The following is a 21,812-nucleotide window of genomic DNA, read 5'->3' as shown; positions in this document are numbered from 1 at the left end:
TTTCTTTCTTTCTTTCTTTCTTTCTTTCTTTCTTTCTTTCTTTCTTTCTTTCTTTCTTTCTTTCTTTCTTTCCTTTATAAATAGACATAAGAATTTATGGCATCTCAGATTAGTGTAATAAATAACTTTTTAATAAATGCTATTGAAAAATATATTTATCAAATTACATTGCTTTGATATTATATATAGTCTTATACAGATAAGGCTAGATCACACTGAGAAAAACTATCAAAGGATGTAAAATTTAAATTCAAAATACAAAAGTAGGTGAATGCAAGAAGAAATTGTTTATAACCTTGGAATAAAGAAAGTTTTCTAATGTGACTGAATTTCCCAGGAATCATAAAAAAAATGAACAATTTATACTCCATAAAAATTTATCTTCTGTAAAGAAAAAAAAGGCACAAAAGTCAGAAGATGACTCACAAAATAGGGGAAAGTACATGCAAGCCTCCTCTTTTTTTTCACTTTTTAAAATTTTATTTATATTTTTATAAATTATAGTTTATTCACTTTGCAGCCCTGCTGTAGCCCCCTCCCTTATCCCCTCCCAATCCCACCCTTCCTCCTTTATCTTCTCTCATGCCTCTCCCTGACTTTATGTTTCTTTTTTTATTGTTAATTTTTATTTTTTATATTAATCAGACCTTATGTTTCTAATAAATTGATTCATCCCACAAATATGAAAATGTCCCCATACTTACAGGAGTACATTCCAAGATTCCATGATCCCTGAGAGATGTCTGATGCCATTGCTACTGACTAACTACACACACACACACACACACACACACACACACACACACACACACGTATATTCTTTTAGGGAAAGATCGTAGTTATGGATACATATTGAGGAAGTGCAGACTATGGCTAGATAGTATTTAAATTTATATTAGTGACAAACTCACTCAGAGCCTACATAGCAAATTGCTACTCCTTGTCTTTAAATTCATTTTCTATACTTTCTCAAAGACTCATCTTTTTCTTTTCTTGGTGATTACAGTTTAGTCTGTTGCACAATAGCCTGCAGGTGAGGGCTCTTTAAGAATGAAAACGAAATCACCACCTCACGGCTGCCGTGAAATGGCAGCGACATTTAAAAGTAATTTTTGAATCAGTTGAAACCATCTTTTTGTGCAAGTTAAAATTAAATTTTAAAGTCCATTGAAAAACTGGTCCCTGCAACAGCTACCTCTATATCGGCTCTCAGAATGAAAAACTGGGGTCAGCAAGGAAAAGGGTGTCAGGAAGTAGAGTGGGTCACCTTAAGACGCAGTGTCTCATCTGCCAAATAAAGCATGGCCAGAAAACAAGCAACACAAGTCACTGCGCAAGGAAGGCGTGAGCTGCAGCAACATGGAACACAACAGGTTCAAAGATGTCAGGACAGCCTGTGCTGGAGAACATGGAGAGGGGGATGTCATAACTGTACCCATTCATCATCTAGTTTGTACTGCAGGAATACTACGGGTGCACATTTTATCTTATTTTTAATCGTATGTGTGGGTGTGCACAGCCACTTGCAGGTGCCTTGGGAGGCCAGAAGAAGGTGTTGGAACCCCTGGAGCTAGAGTAACAGGTAGTTGTGGGGTGCTCAACAGTGGGTTCTGGGAATGGAACTTGAGTCCTTGGCAAGAACAGTATGCACTCTTTTTTTTTTTTTTTTACTCTTTTGAGATTTTATTCATTTTTTATTTTGTATGTATATGAGTGTTTGCCTGGGTATACATCTATACACCGTGTGTGCTCAGGGCCCAGAGAGGCCAGATGAGGAAGTTACATCCCCTGGGACTAGAGTCAGAAAACTGTGGGTCACCATGTGGGTGTTTGGGAATCGAACCCAGATCCTCTGGGAGATCAGCCAGTGCTCTTAACCACTGAGCCATCTCTGAAGCCCATACATATGCACCTTTTAAAACAGGTAGACAAGAAATACGCCAGCGTGTTCACAGGCTTTATCTGTCTCTCTTTGTTGTTTGCTTGGAGCTGATTTAAGATCTACCTTAAGATATGCTCTTGTACTTCCTAAGCACAACAGAAATATATCAATTGTGTGAGAGAGCACAATATATTACAAGTCTGGAAACAGGTCATAAATATCACAAATATTGGAATACTTTCCCCTTCTTGCTGCCAGACAAAATATTTTCAGATCCTGTACAAAGCCTTCTTGGAGTAGGGATAGAATCCGAGCATGCTGCAACTTCTTTAATTTATTCCTGTTTCTCTCATTGCTCTGTGAGTGCACAGAAAGCTTCAAAAAGGTTTTATTCTATCTCTTCTGTTTACTTACTTAGCATGTGTCTGTCTGTTGCTGTGATTAAATACTGACCAAAAACAATTCGGAGTTAGAAAGGGTTTATTTGGCTACAGGTTATAATTCACCATTGAGGGAAACTCAAGGCAAGAGCCTGGAGGCAGTAACTGAGATAGAGGCCATGAAGGAGTGTGGTTTATTCGTTTGCTCGTGGCTCATGGTCAGCTACCTTTCTATACATCCCAGGCTACCTGCCTGGGGATTGTGCCTCCCACAGTAGGCTGGGCCCTCATATATCAATCGGCAATCTGAAAAGGCTCTCCAGGCTAATTTGATGGATGCCATTCCTCAACTGAGGGTCCCTCTCCCTGGAAGTGTCAATTTGACAACAAAACTAACCAGCGCATGGGAAATGGTGTTGGGAGGAAATTTAATTGTGACACAGATAGACAAACAGATAGAAGCTGGAGATACCAATGGCCAGGACAGGGAATGCCAAGAGACAGCTAAGGGTAGAGTAAAAGGAGAAAGTGCAGTAGCTGAGAGTTACTCTTTTCTCCTTCCTTCTCCCTCTTTCTCCCTCTTTCTCCTTCTCCCCTCTCTTTGTCTCTCTGTCTCTCTCTCAGACTGTTGTCTCATCTGACTCAACTTTGCTATAGTTTATGCTGAAAACATCCTGGAAATTTGTTGTAAACACACACATTCACACATAAACAGACATACATACAATGTGTATATACACACACATACACACAAGTACACATGCATTTACACACACACACAACTGAGGATGTTATCAGAGTTGCATAGGCTTGGCTGGGGATGCAGCTCAGCTGGTAGAGTACCTGCTGAGCATGAGGGAAGCCATGGTCTTGATCTCCAGCACCGTATGAACCAGTTGTGGTAGCACATACCTGTAGTCTCAGCACTTAGGGGGCAGAGGCAAGAGAAGCAGAAGTTCAAGGTCATCCTTGACAATATAGTGAATTGGAGGCCAGCATCAGCTACACAAGACCCTATCTTAAAGAAGGGAAGGAGGAAGGGAGAAAGGGAGGAAAGGAAGAAGTGACGAAAGGAAGAGAAAGGAGAGAAAAAAGAAGGAAAAGAATTACATAAGCTTCGGAGGTCTCTTAGGTAGAAAACACACACAGATGCAGGTATGGCTCCTGACTCATTTGACCCCACTGTCCAACTGTATCCCGAGCCATCCTTTCGGGGCTGGGTTGAATGGATGAACAATGACAATATTGTTTGCACATGGTCATTGCCTGAGTCCTCCTTGGGTTATTTCTGACCGCAACCAGGGGAAAGTCAGTCAGCCCAAGAAGGATGATCTCAGGACCCTGAGTCTGGTTATCTGCCAGGTGAGGATGCACATTTGCTTCTGACCAGGGTCACAGCAGGACTCGAGACTGACTGTATCGGGCAAGAATTCTACCCAGCCACGCTGCTCTATTTTTCCAAACAGCTCTGCTGCAGAAGCAAATGTCTGCCGGAGAGCAACATGAGGCAGGATTACAGCCAAAGCCCCTGCCGCTGTGCACTCCTGGGCTCAGATTCACAAAAGGCACAGGGAACACATTCCTGTCAGTCAGATGAAGGATCCAAAAATGCTGGCAGGTAGAGGGTGGGGTGGATGGGAGGAGTCAGCTGCTGTTACTTTCCAGGTCCTGTGTGTGCCTAATAGCCTGGTCATTAAAATGTTTTCTTTCTCAAGAGGGTTAGTAGTGTTTTCTTACTAGAGGAAGGGACCCCAGCAGACAATGTCGCTTTCACTGCAAGTGTTGGAATGACTCCTCAAGGATCTGCTAAGGCACTGCCACTCACCTCACTTGCTTCTGACCGGTGGCCATTCAGGTCTCCAGAGAAAGTTGCAAATAGCCAAGAATAGTTACGAATGCAGCCCAGTAAACATCTATAAACTTTATGGGACTTTATTTCTGCTACTTTTGAGGGGTTACCTCAACTGTGCCATTCTCAAGTTTTGCAAATGACAATGTCATGTTATGATATCAGATGGTTAGAATGTGCCCAGGCTCTAACTTTTCCTGACACTACTTGACTGGGAAGAGAAACACTAACCCGTGATCTCACACACTTTGGGTAACTTGTATCTTAGGTACAACAAGCTAATTTTACAGCTTTGGTAACAACTTCCTTGAGATAGAAGCATCCATTATCATCTTGGTCTATAGAGGACAGGCACACATCTCTTTAAGTTATGTAGTTAATGTTTTATATTTAGAACCGCGAGGCTGTAATTAATTCTAGAACAGCCTTACTATCTCCTAGGAAAACCCTGTCTCCTTTGCACATCAGGCATTTCTGCTTTTCCCAGGGATTCACTTCTCCTGAGAATTTCATGTAAATGGAAGTATATGAATCTGATGTTATTTATGGAGGCGCCTTTCACCAAGTGCAATTATTTCAGGTTCAAAGATGTGATCACATGCATCCGATCTGCTTTTAGTTATTTTTTTTATTACAATATGACTTTTTTAAAAAAGGTTCATTTATTTTGTTTTTATTTTGCCTACTTACATGTCCGTGTACCGTGGGCATACAGTACCATGGGGACCAGAAGAGGGTGCCGTGTCCCCTGGAACTAGAGTTACAGATAGTTGTGAGCCGCCATGTGGGTGCTGGGAACTAGACTGGGGTCCTCTGCAAAAACAGCCAGTGCTCTTGACTGCTGTGTCATCTTCCCTGTCTCTCCCGATAATTTTGTTAATTTTTCTATGGTTCATTTACTGCCCTTTACAACCCGGGGAATAGACATGGAAGAACAAACTACTCTTTCTGGTAGCATGGTCCTTTCAGTACATCTGAAACCCCAGCCATGTACAGGTTCAGTGCATGCGTTTCATGTATTGGGTATTTCATGGCACTGCACAGCATCTGGACTCCCTCAGTCTGGGTTAGAAAGAGCCATGTGTGCATCCCGATGGCATAAAGAGAAGGTGGGATATGGAAGTGCAAGGAATTTGTGGTCTGCAGTAGGCAGAAGACCACTTGACAGGCACTAGCAAAACGATGAAACGGTTCGAATGAGAACAGAACTCTGAGGTGAGTTAGACCTACGTAGCTCTTTGGAGGGAAATGGAGAGGTGTCATCTCTGGGGCAGATTTCAGGAGGGCATGTGGGTATCAGGATGCTGGAAGTGGAGAGGACCCTCAGGCTTGGGGGCAGAAGTGCGATGGCATCCAGTCATGGTTGGAAGTGGCTGAACTGAGAGGTGAAGGCAGTGGCAAGGCACAAGACTAGAGTAAGAGATAGAACACCACCTTCGAGCAGCTGCCCCTTTTGCTGGGCAACACTCTGTTCCTCAGCTGGTTAACTTGAGAGACTAGATTGTCCAGCGTGCATGCCTCATGCGGACACAGAGACAGAACAGAAGGTGGTTTCCTTCTTGCTATGGTTCCATGTACAGTAGAGCCAAGTGTGTGTTAGGAGGGATGGGACATGAGTGCATGGGTCAGGCAGGATGTATGGTTTGTCCCCGTTCACACACGGTTTGTCTCTCTTCCCACAGAGAGAGCTCGGGTGCACTGGGTAAGTTGGAGGAAAGTCCATTATAGTGTTGAGGCTGGGAAGCTCTGCACAAAAAGGGAAGTCAAAGGCGATCTAGACAAAGCCCTTTACAGCTGCCTCAGACAGTAGCTCTTGGTAAACTGGGGATGAGCAAGGTGCCATGGCTATCCTGGAGAGGGATGTGGCCACGCCACACAATCTTGCTGATGTAGCCACACACTTACCAGTGCCCACATTTTGAAAATATCACTTCTGCCATCCTTCCTACCTGGACCTCTTCCTACCAGCTGTGGTGGCTAATAGACTGTAGGATCACCTGGGAGATGGGTCTCTGGTCATGTCGATGGAGGATTATCTTTATTGTATTGAGGTGGGAAGGCTTTCCCTCTGTGCGAGGCACCCTTTCCCGCAGCAACGATCCTGGAGAGTATAAAAAGGAGAACAAGAGTGGAGCTACAGCAGAGTTCATCCCTCCATCTCCTGACTGTGGATTTGACGTAACCAGCCGCTTGCACACTGTCGGCATGTACCTTCAACTATGAGCTAACATAAACTATTTCTCCCTTAAGCTGTGCTCCTCAGGGTATTTGTGTCACTGCACAGAAACATTTCCAACCAGGATGATATTCTCCATGTTCTGTAATTTCCCAGAAGCCAGGCCCAGCCTTCATGGACTGCCCAAGCTGGACCACAGTGTACCAGTGACTGCACACGAGCCTATGGCTGTCAGTGACCTTCCCCTAACCTGAAGCTTCCACACCTCGGTGAATGGAAATCTTCCAGGAATGCCACTGTCCCATTGCAGCAGGAATCCCCAGTGCTTTGCAAGGCTGGAGGAGGTTCTTATTTTCCAATGTGCAAGTATCAGATAGATGGTTGAACAGCCACGTGGTGCGGAAGTGTGGAAAGTGTTTTATAAAGGAGAAAGGTCCAGTTTGCTCCAGCTACCCAAATGCAAATGCTCTGATATGGCTGCTAATTGATATTCCTGTGAGTCGTGCCCATGACCACTGATCCTGCAGCTCTGTGACCAACTGCCATAAGCATGGAGGAGCACCAATCCCTCCCCACCAATCCCTCCCCACAATCCCCCCCCCCACCAATCCATCACCAAGTAGCTCGGGGACAGCCACTTGGTGATGTGCACCATTCAGTTGTTTTCACATTGTCCAGCGACACAGTCCTTTCTTGTCGCTTCTCTCCAAGGGCAGTGTTTAAAAACTGGTCCTTTCATAGAATTGGATATTCTTTCAAAGGGCTGAGGGAGGGATAAGAAGCCAGGCTCTGTGCTGTTCTCCACAAAACATGACACCAGTGTCATTTCATTATTGTTACTAAATAAATAAGCTTTCTAAAAATACCTCCAGATAGTGCCAGGCCATCGAAATGTATTTGCAGTAATGTAACAAATAATTAGAAATGACTGCTATTTCCCAAGGGTTTCTTTTATATTAAAATTTTATTATATTAAGTATAATCTTATATTAAGAAAATCAAATCACGAGGGTGCCCATACTAATCTTTCTCCTTCCTCCAGCTCTCACATTACATGCAAAAGAGGTCAGATGTCACCAATCACCGGTCAACACTTGATTTTCTTTCTGGGGAACTTTTCTTGAGGGCAGAAAAGGCCACAGATGCTTCCTCCAGGCTCAGCCCTGGTACATCCTTCCCACCTTCCAGCCCCAGAGTCCATTTTTATGGAATACTGTCTCGTGAAACCCCATGCTTTCTAATGTCATGTGGGGACATATTTTGGTAACGATGCAGTTATGACAGGGACCAGAAATTCAATCCGGCAATAGTGAAGCAGCGCATATAAATTAAATTATCTTGGAGTGATTGCTTATTATCTTTTTTTGCAAGTTGAGTCACATCAGCTGCAATGAGTTTTGGTCTCCAGGATATGACGCTTAATATCATTTGGTTTTATTGAGGGAATGTGCAGGCATTATGTTTGAAACTACCCAGTCTGAAGGGATATGTACAGGAAGTTCCTTTCTTTAAAAGAAAAAAATTTAAGTGGGCTTTGCAGATCACCATCATTATCACCACTGTCAACCTTGTCACCCCATCATAAGCAACATCACCGTCACTACCACCGTCGTCATCGTGACCACCATCTTCTCCATCACCATCATTATGACTACCACTATCACCGTCTTCACTACAATTGTTATCACCATCCTCATTATCGCCATCACTACAACCACAACCACCACCACCATCATCAACATCGTCACCATCACCAGCACCACAGTCATCATTATCATCATCCCCATCCCAATCATCATCACCTCCATCCTTATCATCATCATTATCATCATCTCCATCATCATCATCATCCCCATCATCATCATCATCCCCATCATCACCTCCACTTCTTTCCCTATGCTTAGTTTTTCCCAGGCAAGGGCAAACATGCATCCTCTCATCAAATTCTCATGCAGCTCTGCAGGGCAGGTACTTAATGCCGCTGACAGCTATGGTCTGCTGCTCTTCCTTCTTGATACAACATACACACCTGTTTCCTTTCCTGTTACTTACTTCTTCTGTTTCCAGGGAAAACTGTTTCCCTTTGTGTCTCTTGGTGTATCCTTTTGTGTCTATCAGCAACTAACTGCTGCAGGCCTTGACTGAGTGATACTTAGGCAACTTCCAGTTTTTTTTACTGATCACAAAGCATATACTGATAAACATCCTACACAAATCCATGTCTTGGGCAATATTTTCTCTCTCTCTCTTTTTAAAGAGCTACAATGGCTTCCCCAGTGCTCAAGCACTGATGGTATCAAGTTAGAAAGCAGTAACTTGCTGGGTATGGTGGCTCACACCTTTAATCCCAGCACTCAGGAGGCAGAGACAGGTGGGTCTTTGTGAGTTGGAGCCCAGCTAGGGCTACACAGAAAAACCCTATCTCATCCTCCCCCGACTCCACCCCCAAAAAGAAAATAGTGACTGTGCCCTGCTATGAGAAGCTGTACTGTGTATACTTGAGACCAGTGCTCAGACGGGACAGTGTGCAAGAACAGCTTCACTTCAACAACCCATCTCGTACATGGGGTCCTAGCTGCTTTTCTCTGGAGTGTCTTTCTTGTGTGGTAGGTCCCCTGCTGTGGCAGAGCAGGCCTGCCTCTGATCTTCTCAAGACCCTGGATGCTTGTGTTGGCCCCTTTGCTCCCTCAGCGCCTAGAACAGTGGACAGCTGAGCGAAGGCACCTTGGCGGAGCAGACAGGTTGCTTTTGTTTTCTGACAGTGGCGACAGGTCCAACTCAATCAGCTGAGGTTGGCCTGGATCACAGTGAGGCTTGTCTAGCCATCACTCTCTTTTCCTGGTTGCCTCGCTCTCATTGGCCTCTGTTCACCATCACATCCTTTCTTTGTTCTTCCAAGACGGTCTCTGCTTCCTTTTCTCCCTCCATGAAAAGATGCTTTCCTTAAGCACTGATTTCTTGTATACCTACTAGACTTCAGGAAATATTCTAGATTCAGAGGATAAAGTAACTACCATAATTGCCACACATCCTCAGCTCAGCTCTATTGATGGATACATTTAATAGAAGTGCAGATGACTACATTATTTTGGCCTGGCATGGGTGACCTGCTTAACCCCAGAATGGGTAGTAAGGTCACATGCTAAGGGCTAGAAGGGTTGAGCTGAGGGGCAGTGTGGCCCCCAAAGGGGAGTTGGGGTTGCCAATAGGATGAAGCATGGAGCTGAAAAGCAGGCAAAGTTAGAGATCGCCCACTACCGAAAGTGGATCCTTAGTGTGCAGACAGCTGGTTCTGTGGTTCGGACACTCCCGCCCTCGTGTGTCCCACTCTCTCCTCCCGCAGGTCTCTGTGAGGCTCTGCCTGGCTGACTCACCTCTCTCTCTCTCCTCTCTGATCCCAGCTCCAGATGAAGATGAGCGAGCGGGCCGCCTCGCTGAGCACCGTGGTGCCCCTGCCCCGCAGCGCCTACTGGCAGCACATCACAAGGCAGCATAGCACAGGGCAGCTGTACCATCTGCAAGGTAAGCAGAGCGCACTGCCTGCCTGCGTGGGGGCCTGAGCCCGGCTGCTCACACCAGGGGCTGGTTAAGCTGCTGTGTGCCACTGTGCCACCTCCCAAGTTGAGCATCTCTATCGGGGCCTCCCGACCCTGGATACTTCACCTTTCTGGATTCCGGGTCCTCAAAGGTTTGCTTCTATCAATGGCATCCTCAGGGAATTTGTTTAAAATGTAGATTCTTGGGCCCTTAGCCACAACAGTCCTGGGCCTTGATGTACCACCTAATGGCCCAGCAACTCGTCTTTTTAAGGGACACCTGTGCGAAGTTTGGCCGAAGGCTAGAGTCCTGGTTCTAGAAACAGTCCTCTGGGCTCAAGATTAATGGGTCAGCATTACTAGGGAAGTGCTAGATATGCAAATTTTTGAAACTTTCTCCAGGCATTCTAAAATAGAAGGGGGCAGGGCTCCTCCAGCCTACAGTGCTTACACAAAACCCCAGGAGTTTTTTCTGAACACTCTTGGCAGGAAACACTGTTTGTGGGGCATCCTTGATGCAGGATTTGGATGGTGAGCACAGTGCCTACACTAGAAAAGGGCGTGCCCAAGACTGAACTCACTGAACCTATGACTGCAGCATCCCAGCTCTGTTTCTGTTGCTGTGACAAATACCCTGAGCATGAGCAACACAGGGGAGAGTTTATTGAAGCTTACAGATCCAGGCAGTAGTTCAAGGCAGGAAGTCCAGCAGCAGGTCACATAACACCCACATCCCAAAAGCAGAAAGGAGACTCAGTGGGACCCAGGGATGTGGCTCAGTTGGCAGACTGAGGCATGGTCTCAAGCTCCTTGCCTGCTGACTCAGCAAGCTTGCTTCACTTTTATACAGTCCAGGACCCAAAGTAGGAAACAGTATCACCCACAGTGGGCTGGGTCAGTTAACAGGACAATTCCCTGCAGACATGCCCACAAGCCAACCTAGACAGAGAATTCTTCAACTGAGAGTCTCTTTTTGGGTGATTCTAAATAGTGGCAGGCTAACATTTTAAGCTAAGCACCACATGTAGGGATGGATGGATGGATGGTTGGATGGTTGGAAGGATGGATGGGTGGATGGATGGTTGGTTGGATGGATGGATGGATGGATGGATGGTTGGATGGATGGATGAATGGTTAGATGGATGGATGGATGGATGGATGGCTGATCACAGAAAAAGGTATCCTTTGTCATCATTGTCAGCTCTGTGCTCTAGCCACATCTTCTGCCCTTCAGCCCTTCTTGCTGGCATCCCTCCCTCTCCTGGCACATGTTTTTTTTTTTTTTTTCTGGACTAGAGTACTGTCCCCACAATTCTACCTTGTTCCTCCTCACTTTCCAGGCCTCTCCTGAGCGTCCCTGGATGTCCAGGGACTATTTTACTGTTGCTGGTACACAAACCTGGTTAGTGGCACATCTGAGATGGAGGAGCGAATCTCCTCAACTGGAACCAGATCACAGTTTGAATTTCATTGTTTCGTCACATGACCGCTTTGTTAGACATGGCTGCCCTTCTGGGAAGCAATAATGTCCAGGAGGGCAGTGTGTCACATCTGGTTCTCTCCTGTTGCCTTCTGTGTCTTGCCCAGGGTCACCATCATTTAATAAAAGGTAGGATGTGAGAAAGCCCCAAGTCTTCTTTCTTCCTGAGATAGGGTCTCATGTAGCCCAGGCTGGCTCCAAACTCATTATGTAGCCAAGGAGGACCTTGACTTTCCTGCTTTTGTCTCCGTATCCTGGTTGTTGGGACTGTGACGCTGTGCCTGGGGGACGGAACCCAGGGCTTTGTGCATGCTAGGCAAGCAGTCAACCAACTGAACCACCTCCCCAGCCCCACTGAGCCCTCGTGATCCCATGTCCTCCAAGCTGCATTCATCAGCAATGTGTGTGTGTAGATGTTGAAAAAAAAAAATGGATCTTGAGTGTCTGGATCAAGAACCAAGGGAAGGGCCAGCTCTGCTCAAATTACCTATGTCAATGGAGTTCAAGCTGAGGTTTTCTGACATCTCTAAGTGATTTATCTGAAAATCACACAGACCTCTAAAGGAGCATTTAGCAAACCAGTTTGAGGGAAAAAAAAAAAAAAATCTCACTGTCCCAAATTTAGGCTTAGAATGCCACCTACTGGTAAGCCTGGAAATAGAGTTTTATTATAACATCTGGCTCTGACTTAGGATGCTTTCATGAAGCTGTTGTACTCAATTCATGGTCTCTGCTCCTCCCATGATTCCAGTTTTCATTTACAAAAAACCTCTTCTATGGTGAGGAGAATTAGAAACCAACACATAAAGGCCCTTTATCATAAAATCCAGGGGAAACCCATGAAAAATAAAGTCAACAAAATGTTGTTGGCCCACATAGCCAGAGGACTCAGCAATGCAGCAGATGACATGATTAAAAGGAAGATGTCGCGATGTAGGCAATAGAAAAACAAAAACAAGAACCCTCACAGTGTAAAAACTGGCAGAGAGCTCACTGTTGCACCCTGCAAAGATAGTTCTGTGGTCAGGCCAGTGCAGCTGGAAAAGTGCATCTCAGGCGGGAAATTAAAGCATGGTGTGTGTGCCCGTGTGTGTGTGTGTGTGTGTGTGTGTGTGTGTGTGTGTGTGTGTGTCTGTCTGTCTGTCTGTCTGTCTGCCAACCAGAATCTACCATTAGGTCGTGTTTTCATCCTCCTGGAGAGGACTGCCACAGCTGGAGCTGTCAAGAGCAGTCCATCCTCATTCTCATCCTCTCTGTTGCAAAGATTTATGGACTAGAGACATGGTGTTGATTCTTGGTAAGGATCATGGGACTCATGCATGGAACAATGGGCAAGGCACCCATGTTCTGAGCCCCTGGCAGTTTCATCAGATGGTCCTTCACTCTGAGAGGAGACCCTAGCCCCAGCATGAGTCAAAGGACCACGTGCTAAGATGAGGATGTTGTCATGGGCTTGAGCCCAGCCCTTGCAGGTTCATATGCATTCTTGGGAGGATAGATCCTCGGAGCCAGTGGCTAGGCTAGGGTGTTTATGTTGTTTTCTGAATACTTGTGTTAACCCTCCTACAGGCGTTGCTTGCACAGCAGTTAAGAAAGATGCCACAGGCTAGGCCCCAAGGCTTGGGGAAAGATGACAAGCCAGACTTCCAATTCATGTCTGCAGGACCATGGGTGACATGAAGTGGGCAGGTGGGTGGGGGACAGCACAGAACTGGTGGGACCTTTGTCAAGGTCACATGCAGTAGGAGCTGCATCTGAGAGTTGACTGAAGCCACCTCTAGTCAGCCATGCTGTGGTGGGCCAGAGCATACCTGGGCTCAGGTGGGTGTACTCCAGTTTGGTACTAGCTTTCCATCATCCAACATGGACAGCAAGTGGACATGGACAGCAAGCAAACAGAGGACATAGAAAGCTCTCCAGTCTATTTCCTGTCTGTAAGCCAAACCCAGCTTTTAAGCCTTGCTGAAAGATTTGGTTCAGCAACTCGATTTTACTTAGCCCTGTGTGGTTGGCGTTAACCAGTTTTCATGGAAGCTTCCAGAGTTTAAGGAGCTGCTGACAAGAGCCTCACACTTGACTCAAGATGTGGGTTTTTCCTGAACATCCTGTCTAGGCTGTCTGCTCCCTGCAGGAAATTGTTATCAAACTATAATGAAGACATACCGAACTATATACTGGTTAGTTCTAGCACCACCCATGGACAGTATGTTTCTATGTTGCAGTGTGGGCATCAGAAAGAGACTAGAATACATGTTCAAATTTCCTGCATGTTGAGAAGTAATTTCTGGACACCTGGGAACGTTTAACATCATTACCACTGTGAGCCAGAGATTTGGTCTGGGTTCATGTTTGAGGCTTGTAAGTGTCCAGGCCTTTGTTTCTCACACGAGTGTGTGTGTGTGTGTGTGTGTGTGTGTGTGCGTGACAGAGAGAGATACAGAGAGACAGAGACAGAAACAGGGAGAAAGAGATGGAATGATGGCATGGGTGTGTGCATGTGTGTTAGTGCATGTATGTGGGCCTGTGTGTGTGACATGCATTGATGGCATGCATGTGAGGAAGTCAGAGGACAACTCTTGGGATTTGTTCTCTCCTTCCACTGTATGGATGCTGAGGACTGACCTCAGATTCCCAGGCTTGGAGGCAGGAACCCACAGAGCCATTTCACTGGCCCCAAGGCCTCGGTTCTCTTTGCATCTGGTTTAGTTTGGGGCCGTGATAACTCTGCAAACTTACAGCTCACAAAGCCCACTGCAATTCCCTTAATCCCCAGCAGGACTGGGTGGGAAAATGAAGCAAACGTTTCCCCTTTCATATTGGAGAAGTGGGTGATGAGCTCTGTCCGTCATTACCTGTTTTTCCACTCAGGTACAGGATCAGAGGGGATGGAGGCTGAGGCCTAAGTGCTCAGTCAGTGCTGTTGTGACACTGGAAAGCAAAGTTAGACGAAGACCTTGGGGCAAAGCAGCCTCACGGGCACCAAGAACCCATCACTCAGCAGTTAAGCGATCTAGGCTTCCTGGACCTTAGCCCCCCATCCCTGTCTGCCTTGTGTTGCCTCCTCTGTTGTACCCACTGAGAACTGGCTTAGCCATGTAAAATTCCTGCTTGTGCCACTCCAAGCCAGCAGGTGGCAGTAAAGCATTTTGGCTTTATAAAATCAAGGAACTCTGGCTAACAGGCTGGAGAAACTAACTGGTTTCTCCCAGGCCTCTTCCTACCCCGTCCCTGAGTTTCACAGGAATGCCCTCACTCACCCATTGCTCACCCATTGCGTGTCCACTGTGGCTGCTACTGTGTTGTTGTGTCTGGTTAGATTTACTCTCTGGCCCTGTATGGAGGAACCATGCCAATCCCTGTGTCAACTAACGTGGTGGAGTGCAGGGCAAGGTGATTCCTGACTCTTCACTTGGCTAGAAATAGAGAAAGCTGAACAATATCTTTTATTTAACAATGACATGAGGAAAGAAAGCATGATTCTGAGTCAGGTTTGCAAAGAGTGTCTACACCAAAAGTCCGTCTCGTTTTGTGTTTTTCTCCCATTTCCTGTGAGTACTATGGCTGGGGGAGGTGCTACAGATGAAAATTTAAAAACTTTCACAGCTGCTAACAGATTGACCAGGGCTGAATGCAAAGGCCAGATGCAAATGACACGTTAATTATGCACTCCCTAGTAGTGATGCATATTTGCATATCTCTGTGAGTGACCTTAGGAATACAGTCTCCCGGTCATGAACATGCTCCCTCTTTCTGGTCAACTAAATCAATTGTATTAGGAGCCAGTTTGATCATGGGTTTTCCCAAGAGAGAGAGATAACGGTTTGTTCTTTCTAATTCTTTTTTGGAAAAGATGTCACCAGCCCTCTGAAGCTTCATCGAACAGAGACTTTTCCCACCTACCGGTCTGAGCACTGACAGCAACTGCCAAGAGCTGTTAGCACATTCCTGCTGTGTCAGCCACAGATCCACATGCTGGAGGACACAGAGGGACAGCCAGGGAGAGTGCAGAATGAAGAAGAGCAGCTTGGCGCCCTGCTAATGTGTGTGGCCATGGGAAATGCTTCGATACAACATATGTATATATATTTTTTCCCTTTTCCTTTCTTTTCTTTCTTTTCTTTTTTTTTAAGATACAGCCCCTAGCCTCATGGAAACACGCTGGATAATATTGGCCCCCCCCCCCCGTTTTTATAGCTGGACAGGAGGAGTCAGTGTCGCGACAACAGACTGATTTTCTACTGTTGGCAAGCCCTCGGTGCGCTTCTCTGTCTGTCCTTTCGTGGATTTGTGTGATTTTCCTTGTGTTTCAGTTGTATGACGGTCGGTATGGACAATAAAACGCCTCTTCATTACTTGTTATTTCTTTACACACTGTTCCTCGGTGACTAGTGCTGCGGTTCTGGTTCACTTATGAACTCACATTTGGTTGTATTCCCAATGAGTTATATCAATGTTTTCACCCGCCCTTCTTAGCGAAGACCCCTCTCAAAGGACCCTTCAATATCACTTACAAGGCAGCAGCCATTCATACCGCTCATCCTTCAAAAGCCTCTGTTTTTAGTAGACGACTCAGACAAGGCGTTTTAAAATGAGCAACCATTACCACCCAGAGGGCCCTTGGGTTCTGGTGACAGTTTTCTCTATGTCCTTAGTGTCCCTGGGGGGTGAATACACTGGAAACAAGAGTTCTGCACTCTTTCTGACGAAAGTCCAGCCGTGGAGACACCTGCTCACACATTCATTAAGCGGATCTGGAATCTATTAGGTCCCAGGGCTCTGCTGGCCTCCGGGGATGCAGAGGTACAAAGGCTGGCCAAGAAGCCTAAACCCTTCCTGAGGAGGGCATCAAGGAAGTAAAGATGCAATTATAGATCGGGTGGCTCCTGTAATGGGTCCCCAGGGGCAATGGGCTCCTAAAGAGAAAGGTCCCCTGTCTCCAGGCTGTGTCACTGGGAAGATGCCAAATGGGAGTTGAATCTTGTGACCATTTGAGGCTGGACAAGCAAGTTGGAGGCACCCAGCTTGTTCACTGCTGTGCCCGGTAGCCGTTGCCAGTACAATACAAGACAAGATTCCCAGCTAAATTTGACCTTCAGGTTTTTATAATGGAATTGGGCTCTGAACACCACGTGGGACTGTATGTTTTACAGTGTCCATTGTATATCTTTTAATTTTTATTTTATTTTATTTTATTTATTTATTTTTCCAGACAGGGTTTCTCTGTATAGCCTTGTCTGATCAGCTGGCCTCAGACTCACAGTGCTCTGCCTCTCAAGTGCTGGGATTACAGGCATGTGCCACTGTGCCCGGCTCCATTGTATATCTTGAATCCAAAATGATGTTGATGGCCTGTGTGTTCCTTTGCTAAGTCTGGAGCTACAATGCCGGGCCCTAGAGCTGAGCCTGTCACACAGCTGTCACTGCTGATAGATTCGTGTCAGGTGGACAGATGAAAATAGAAGTGCAGATTCAAACCCTTGGAATGGGATTCTTTCTATATGGGAGGAGAATTTACCTTGAATGTGTACTTCTGCACACAAGGTCCCTCTGAAATTGTTATTTTCATGGAAACAAAAATCTAACTAGAGTTTCGGGGAGAAAATATTGTAGAGGCCCCCACAAGGGCCTTCAAAACCCTATTGTTGTTTGAGCTTTACTAGAAGGGCTCAATAGCCACCAATTATAACCCCACATTTCTGGCTTTGCTAAAAACCCAAGTCTGCTGAGCTAAACCCACAGCTTGTGAGAGAGCTGAGATCCCAAGGACACTAGTGGTCAGGACTTTTCTCAGGGGTGAGAGATTTCAGGAGAGAGAACTGAATTCAGCTAACAACTAATGAATGGCTTAGGTCCACATAAGGGGCTTGGTGCTCTTGGTGCTCAGAGCGTGCCCAGAATACATCTGCACTTTCTGGGTTCTCTGCAGCTCCCCCACCTTCTAGTTCTTTGCTCTTCCTTCTCCCAGATGTATTAATTTTCATCTCTTAAAAATGTGGTTTGCCATGTACATTTTAGTAACTCTCTCACTGCTCATTTTCTTTCTGGCTATACCTGGCTTCTCTTTTCCCTTCCTTTGCTTTTCAGATGGTTTCATAAGTGATTTTCCCAGATTCCCTCGGCCTTGGCAGACAATGAGGAGATTAAGTTGAGGAGCAGATAAAGGAAAGGGAATGAAAGAAATAATTATAATTTTAATGAAGTCGAAATTGCCAAAGCAAGTCTCAAGCTAATGATGTGCAGAGAAGTGTTACTGAATGTAGTTAGCTGCTAGCGAGGTCTCTTTGGAGATCTTGAGGGAAAGAACTGCTGATAAGAAAGCGACTTCAGTTAGCCATACTGGCCCCGACTCCCACTGTAAATATTTTAGTTATTTTGTGTCATTTACTTTCTCCAGCAGCTCCGTGAAGTAAGGTTAGCTAGCATTCCTACTTTCCCGACAGGCAGTATCAAGCAGTACTTGTAAACAACCACTACAACCCATGAACATGTACCCACTAGATGGGAGGCTCAGAAGAGGACTCAGGCCACCAAATTCTCATGCCTGTACACTAAGCTCCCAAGACAGGCAGCCTGCGGGCAGAGACATCTTCCTAATCTTCCAGAAAGGATTAGAATGTAGGTATCTGGAGTTTGTGCATTAGGTGTTCTGCGTTGCCTTCCTGCTCGAAAGCAGGCATAGATGGACAGGTAAGGCTGTTCTAATAAAGCTTTATTCATAAGCACAAAGGGGCAGGCTATTTATCCATGTTGTGGCCGCCAACCTCTGCACCCTCTTCAGGGCCCCATTTTCAGGCCATGCCACAAGACAGTTAGCACTCTGCTATCGGCCCTTTGGCCATTGGAATGTTGATTTGAAGTCAGTTTGGGTCTTGTAAACTTTTTCTCCCCAGGGTGAATGTACACGTGCCGATGGAGGCAGTGGGCAACACTACTTAGAATTAAAACGGGATTCAAAGGCTCACACCCATGCTGCCAATAACCTGGAAGCTCTCAACTAAATGAGGGGATACTTCATGACTCAGTTGGCATTTCAGTTGTATTTGAGGGGGAACTAAAGGGTGAGCTGCATGTTTTCCTTTGCAGGCTCGGCCCATGGTTGCAAAGATTTTTTTTTTTTTTTATCCACTTGAAAGCAGAAGCACACAGAAATATCCAAGTACCACAGGGAATGACTTGCATTTCTGGAGTTTGGCTGTTAATTTAGACTTGCCCAGGGGTGTGCCAGGGTACGAGTTACTAAACACAGTGCGCTCCTGAACCTAGAAGCCTAAATCACGGGCTCAAAGTGTTCAAGCCAATTGCTTAGGAAGCAGGAAGAAAAATATACACTTATATGGAGGGATATTCTACTGGGAAACAATATTTTACTTTTGAGAGAGGAGACACTGTGTGTATGTATGTGTGTGTGTGTGTGTGTGTGTGTGTGTGTGTGTATGTGTGTGTGTGTGTGAAGGAGAAAGAGATGATGATGATGATGATGATTCATAGAGCCACATGTCCGGGCCAGAACATGGTATCAGCCGTCTTCTTCCACCACTATGACTTTGCTGCCTTGAGACACAGTTTGCCACTACCAGAAGCTCATGGAACCCAGCTTGTCTGACCCCCAGGCTTGGGTACAGGCACACATAGCCACACCTTGCTTTTTATACGTGTGGTAGGGATTCAAACTCAGGGCTTCATGTTTGCAGAGACCACACACTTCTACTCACTGGATCATTGCCCCAGCCCCAAGGTTCCAATTCCTCTATTGCTAGAATACAAACATGCCTGTGCTTCACTAAGTCATCGGAATTACTTTTCCCTTTCCTTTGAGGTGGTGGGTTCTGTAGTCTGAATTTGGGGTGGAGGTGTGACAGCGCACACTGACTCATTTCAATGCAAGCTCCTTGAATGGATAGACTCTGATTTGGCCCAGCTGGCCCAGGACTGCTTGGTGACCACTTAGCTGAATCTGTGAGAAAGCACCATGTTATCATTCACTCGGTCACCGACTGTTGGTAAGACATTCCTTCCCATGGGTAGTGGTGGAGCCCAGACACTTTGAATAGCCACCTCCAGATAATCTCAATGCACTTGGTTAATGATATCAAATCCCATGCTAAAAAAGCCGGAGAGGTCTGAGATGGAGAGGGCCCGTCAGCTTCAGATTAAACAGCACCGGAGGCAACTGGCAAGACGTTGTCATTCAAGCTGCTCATGAGGGATCATCTGAGGACTCAAGGGGGAGCCCTGAGAATTCCAGCACCCAGGTGCAGAGATATCTGTACAGGCAGAGAAGGTGTGTTGTGACTGCAGCTCTTCAAGTGTCGCCTCTATGGCATTTCCAGTACCTCTGCTGTGTTTGCTTTGTTGCTATAACAACTAACAAGGAGACTCGGTTTGACTTTCTTTGTTTCTCTGAGATGCCTTGAGAGCAAAGCCGCCTGCACTGCTCTTTTCTGACAGAGAAGGCCCAGGAGAAGTTCTGACAGAAAGCACAGCTCAGCTGGGAAAGGCAGGGCTGGGAAGGAGGTGAGAATCCAGCTGCTGATATTGAAGGCCTTGAGCCACCCATCAACCATCCAAGTCTGCTTCCCCTCCTCTCCCCCACCCCTCCCGAACACAGTGGCAAGCTTTCTTTGTCTTTGGCTCTTGGTGGTGCTGCCTTCCTTCCTTTCCCAAAGCAGATGTGGCTCAGATCCACAAATACTACAGGTGAGTATTTTTGATCCACATTTTGCCAAGCCTTCCCTGCTCCTACTTGCAGGTGTATACTGTTTTTACATTTGCATGCTCACATTGGAAACCCTAAAGGGCTGAGGACTTTGTTTTATCATCTGGTCTGTTAGTTAGTTATTTTCTCGGTACTTACTCTTTAGGCCATACAAGAGCATGAATGGAGCATGATGGAGGTTGTGAGGTCCCAGCTCAAATGCCAGGAACATAAGAGGGTCAAAAGAAGACTGGATCTTGGAAGAAATTTCCAGGGGCCAAGGAGAGCTAAGACATGCTGTATTTACCAGCTCACAGGTGGCTTGGCAAATAACCTCTAGCAGATACCCATCAACATATATGGGCAGCCTACAGACATGCAGACCAGCACTGAGGGCGCACCATAGGTAGTTGTACAGGCATAACACACCCACACGCGTGCACACACAGAGGCTGATCCCCTGACCTTAAAGACATATTTATATAGAATCACACAAATCTGTATTCTACCAAAATAGCTATCTAATAGATTTCATCACAGTTTACTTTGGGGGGGGGGGGGCTGGACGGTCAGTCCCAGTCACTTGGTGCCAGTCATGTTTTGGCTGACTCAGACCTGACACTCATATCAGCCCCGTGTTGTCTAAACATAAACTTGTCCCTCTGGCCTTCTGTATTCAACAGAAGTCTCTATAGGGAAGATCTGCAAACTCTGGTAATAGGCTGGCCAGCACTCCACTTTTCTAAATAAAGTTTTATTGACACAGAGTCCTGCTTGTTGATTTAGACGCTGTGCATGGAAAGCTGCAGAAGGATTTCTCTGTACTCTAGATGGGTTCCCCACAGTCTTACTTTAATGATACAGTGTTCAAGAGCCAGTGGGTCACCTGGGCTTCAGACTGCTGCAATACATCGTTGGCATTACTTGAGAAATTAAGGTCCGCTCAGGAGTCAAATGGTCAGCCTCTTCTTGAGCAGGCCTCACTGCAGAGGCCCTAATTCTTTCCTGTGCCTGGAAAATTCTTGTCTTCACCTATTCCTTCAAAAGTGGTTAGTGGTCTGTTAAGAAGATGCTCCCGACCGGCATGGCTTGATGAGTGTGAGGGTACTAAACTGGCATGCATACCTTGGTGGTAACCAACAACTCTCCAATTGGGATTAAGACCCATTCTACAAGAAGAAAACCATTCCTGGTTCCAGAAACCTAGGGCTGGTGAAGTCATGGATCTTGAAGGGGATTCTACAGCCATGCTTTTCTATAACAGTATCATCTAAATTTTTGATCTTATACCCAACAGATAAGTATACTCCCTACCCCTCGTTATAGAAACTTTTCTTTGCAAAACTAACCAATCAAAATGCAGAATTGAGGAGCTCAGTCATAGTGCATGTATCTACAAAACACTCCTGCACCTTAAGACTCAGGGAACATTGCAGGAGAGGGGAGCATAAAGATGCTAAGAGGCAGAGTATCATATCGGGAAGTTTGCTGTGAGACTGTGTCTCCTGGTAATGTCAGAACTACACTATACACCAACATCACTGACTAAACATGAGCTGAACAAGGACCACGATAGGCATGCCAAAGTAAACAGGGCAAGTCCACCAGGCCCCATCCTAGGCAAAGAACCATGGATAACTAAGAAATACCAAGAATAGGAGAGAGAGTTCTTCCCTGGGAAAGAGCAAAACAATTGGTTATTCAGTACCAAATGGTCATCCCTCAAAGCATACATATAAGTAACACACAGACTGAACAGGTTGTATTTATGTATTTAGGCATGTATATGTGTAAATGTATGTAACAATCAACGA

At 45.8% G+C, this 21,812-nt stretch overlaps 1 protein-coding gene across 1 annotated transcript in view; it reads left to right on the top strand.

Annotated features, from left to right (window-relative positions):
* Dok5 (docking protein 5) overlaps positions 1 to 15,643 on the top strand; it is a 144,869-nt gene extending 129,226 nt beyond the window's left edge. Inside the window, exons 7-8 of the mRNA XM_055596145.1 lie at positions 9,689 to 9,809; positions 15,154 to 15,643. Of these exons, the coding sequence (XP_055452120.1) occupies positions 9,689 to 9,809; positions 15,154 to 15,218 (186 nt within the window). The 3' untranslated portion in view covers positions 15,219 to 15,643. The remainder of the gene's footprint in view (positions 1 to 9,688; positions 9,810 to 15,153) is intronic.
* Positions 15,644 to 21,812: the final 6,169 nt, after the last annotated feature.

Source organism: Psammomys obesus, unplaced genomic scaffold, assembly GCF_907164565.1.
Source record: "Psammomys obesus unplaced genomic scaffold, mPsaObe1.curated_primary_1811, whole genome shotgun sequence".
NCBI lineage: Eukaryota > Metazoa > Chordata > Mammalia > Rodentia > Muridae > Psammomys > Psammomys obesus.
This window is presented reverse-complemented; position numbering and strand designations above follow the sequence as displayed.